Genomic DNA, 3,350 nt, shown 5'->3' with positions numbered 1-3,350 from the left:
GTTCATGGGAGTTTGCTTCTCTGGTCTACATGTGTTTTGTGGACCTGGTGAAGACTGTTCCTCGTAGGGGTGCAAATCAGCAGCTTTACCACGATACGATATTATAATGATTTGTTTGTACGACAATATGATTTTTCTCGATATCACAAAGTCTGTCACGATACGATTTCGATTCTATTCGATTCACAAGTATGCGGTCGATATATTGCGATATCAAATGCCCATCTCATTTACATATAAATAAATTTACAAAAACAATTCAAATATGATTTAACCATTTTATTTCTGTTATTACAGGCACCAGGCATTTAAATAAAAAAATAAAAAAACATTTTTTCTTAATTAATGAAAAATGAATGACCTGTTCAGTATAGTCTCACATTTCTCATGTTTAAGTGCATTTTTTAAACCAGTTAACTTAAAAGTGCCTGATTACGTTTCATTTATAAAGAAACAAAAAGATATTGAGCTTACATAACAGCTATCAATGCCGTGTTTCTTCTTCAAGTGAAAGGCCATATTTGTTGTTTCCCCGAGTATTTTAACTCACACTGACTCTTGTTGCATACGACATGAGTTTTATCTGTTGAGCCGTTCTTCTGTCAGAATCCAAAATATTTCCACAGTGTTGATTTAAATCCAGCAGGAGAGTGAATTTCATTTCCTGTGTTTTCTGACTCGTCTGCCATGTTGCCGAGGCGGCCGCAGAGCGCAGCCGCGCTGGAAATGGTGACACAGACGTGCCTTGGGAATTTCAAAATAAAAGCACATTTTAAAGATGATGATATGAATCAATGTTTTCATTTTGCCACAATATAATTGAATCGTTAATCATTTAATCGATATATCGATTTAAATCGATGTATTGTTACACCCCTAGTTCTTCGAGGCATTTTGTTGGGGTGCTGTGGGAATATGGGGATGCCTGCGTTGTTAAGAGCTATCCAGTCTGCATCCTTGGCACAAAGTTGAGCTCGTTCTCAGTGCAGGTGGGACTCTGCCAGGGCTGTCCCTGGTCTCTTATCCTGTTTGTGGTGTTCATGGGCAGGATCTCGAGGCGCCATAGTGGAGAGGAGGGTGTCTGGTTTGGGAACCTCAAGGTCTCATCTCTGCTTTATGCAGATGGGGGCCGAGGTGGTGTAGAGGCAGGGCAGCCGGCTTGGGACCCAAAAGTCCCAGGTTCGATCCCCAGTCACTGCACATCACGTGGTGTCTTTGGGCAGCACACCTCATCCCCAAAATGCCTCCCGGGCGCTTTCAATAGCTGCCCACTGCACCACCTGGTGGTGGATGGGTTAAATGCAGAGACTAATTTCGCCATTGTATGGAAACATACAGTGCTGACATTGTGATGACATTATTATTATTATTATTATGATGTGGCTAGTGTCTTCAGGCCAAGACCTTTAGTGTGCACTGGGATGGCTTGCAGCAGGCTGTGAAGCAGCTGGAATGAGTCAACTAGGCCTGTTGTGATAAACAAGAAATCAATTACCGTAATCGCATGAGAAATTAAAATGAGGTCGATAACTTTCATTTATCAGCCTTATTGTTTCTTCGTGTCTCTCTCTTTCTACTGAAGACACTGGATGACAAAAGGCTCAACTCCAGTGCTCTTCACTGACCCCTCCCTTGCTCATTTACTTAGCATAAAGGGGAGTGAACTGTCACGTCAGGTGGCCAGTCAAGGTGTATTGTCTTGTACCTCTGCAGCATTAGAGCCCTGTTAGGAGTTAGCAAGCTGAAGAAACGCTATTTGATATTGGGGAAAAAAACTAAATGGAATTGGTTTCAAAGTTGAACACAACGACAGCAGCAGTGTGGGGGCACTGCAGATTCAAACCAATGACCGAGGCGAACCGCTGAACTTTTGTGAGCTGGTATGTCGCATTTGTCATAAAACAGTAGCAACTAAGAGCAGCAATACAACCAACTTGCTACTAATGTTACTAATGATTATTATTTTTTTGAAGGGCAATTTAGTTTACACACTTCATAATCCATACTGTTTTGGTTGAATGTAGTTGTTATTTCCATTTTGTTTTGTTGGTTGTATTTAGTTTTTATTCAAGTGCAGTTTTTGTTAATGTTGACAGTCCATTTTATTTTTGGTTGTTTAATTTTCCAGTTCCAGTGTTAAGTGTTCTTTTGAAATTAAAGTTTATTGATCTTTGAGAGGATGTATTTGCATTATTATGTCATTATCATTACATTAGTTTAAAACGGTCTCCAAACAATATTATCGTTTATCGCAATAATTTCTGAGACAATTAATGGCCCAGCAAAATGTGTTATCGTGACAGGCCTACAGTCAGCTCCTCTAAGTCCAAGGCCATGGTTCTCGACCGGAAATGGGTGGAATGCCCCCTCCAGGTTGGGGGATACTTTGCCTCAGGTTGAGGTGTTCAAGTATCTGGGCGTCTTGTTTGTGAGTGATGACAGGATTTGGATAGAGTGGGAGATGGATCGAAGGATTGGGGCCTCATCCTCAGTAATGAGGTGTTGCTTCAGTCAGTCGTGGTGAAGAGAGAGCTGAGTTGAAAGGCAAAGATCTTGATTTACTAGTATGTCTATGTTCTACTCCTCACCGGTGGCCATGAGGTTTAGATAATGACTGACAGAACAAGACCCCAGATACAAGCGGCTGAAATGGGCTTCCTTCGTAGGGTGGCCTGCTTAGCATTAGAAATAGTGTGAGGAACTCCGTCATCCGGAGGGAGCTCGGAGTAGAGCCGCTGCTCCTCCTCATCGAAAGGAGTCATTTGAGGTGGTTTGGGCATCTGATTAGGATGCCTCCTGGACACCTCCCTGTAGAGGTTTTTCAGGTACGTCCCACTGGTAGGAGGCCCCAGGGAAGATCCAGAAGCCACTGGAGGGGTGATGTATCTTGGACCTGGGAACGCCTTGGAGTCCCCCCAGAACGAGCTGGAAAATGTCACCGGGGAGAGGAATGTCTGAATTTCTCTCCTGAACATGTTGCTTCTGTGACCCGATAGGCAATAAGCGGTAGAAAATGGATGGATAAACATTTTAAATATACTGTAAGCTACACCAACATAAAAATAATAATCAAAAAACAGGAGCAAGTTAGACTCAGAGTGAGGTTTTGGGTCAGTGATGTTTGGGTCAGAGATCCTTTAAGTCACTGATGGTGTAGGTTGGTGAGGGTTCTGGTCTGATGGTTTGGACTCACCCAGAATATGATGTTGTAACTGAACATCAGATACTTGTAGCAGCAGCTGACCTCAGCATTCGCATAGCGATAGTAGTACATCTGCAACACATAAAGAAAGCCAAAGAGTCGGTGAAACTGGTTCTGACCACAATACTCAGTTCATATATATATATAT

At 42.4% G+C, this 3,350-nt stretch overlaps 1 protein-coding gene across 1 annotated transcript in view; it reads right to left on the bottom strand.

Moving 5' to 3' along the window:
* Positions 1-3,350, bottom strand: part of tspan14 (tetraspanin 14) — a 16,444-nt gene that overhangs the window by 9,601 nt on the left and 3,493 nt on the right. Inside the window, exon 2 of the mRNA XM_037687317.1 lies at positions 3,194-3,274. Within this exon, the coding sequence (XP_037543245.1) occupies positions 3,194-3,274 (81 nt within the window). The remainder of the gene's footprint in view (positions 1-3,193; positions 3,275-3,350) is intronic.

The sequence above is a fragment of the Nematolebias whitei genome, chromosome 1, assembly GCF_014905685.2.
Source record: "Nematolebias whitei isolate Nwh7 chromosome 1, NemWhi1, whole genome shotgun sequence".
Taxonomy (NCBI): Eukaryota; Metazoa; Chordata; class Actinopteri; order Cyprinodontiformes; family Rivulidae; genus Nematolebias; species Nematolebias whitei.
Note: the sequence above shows the minus strand (reverse complement) of the source record. Positions and strands in the feature narration are given on the sequence as shown.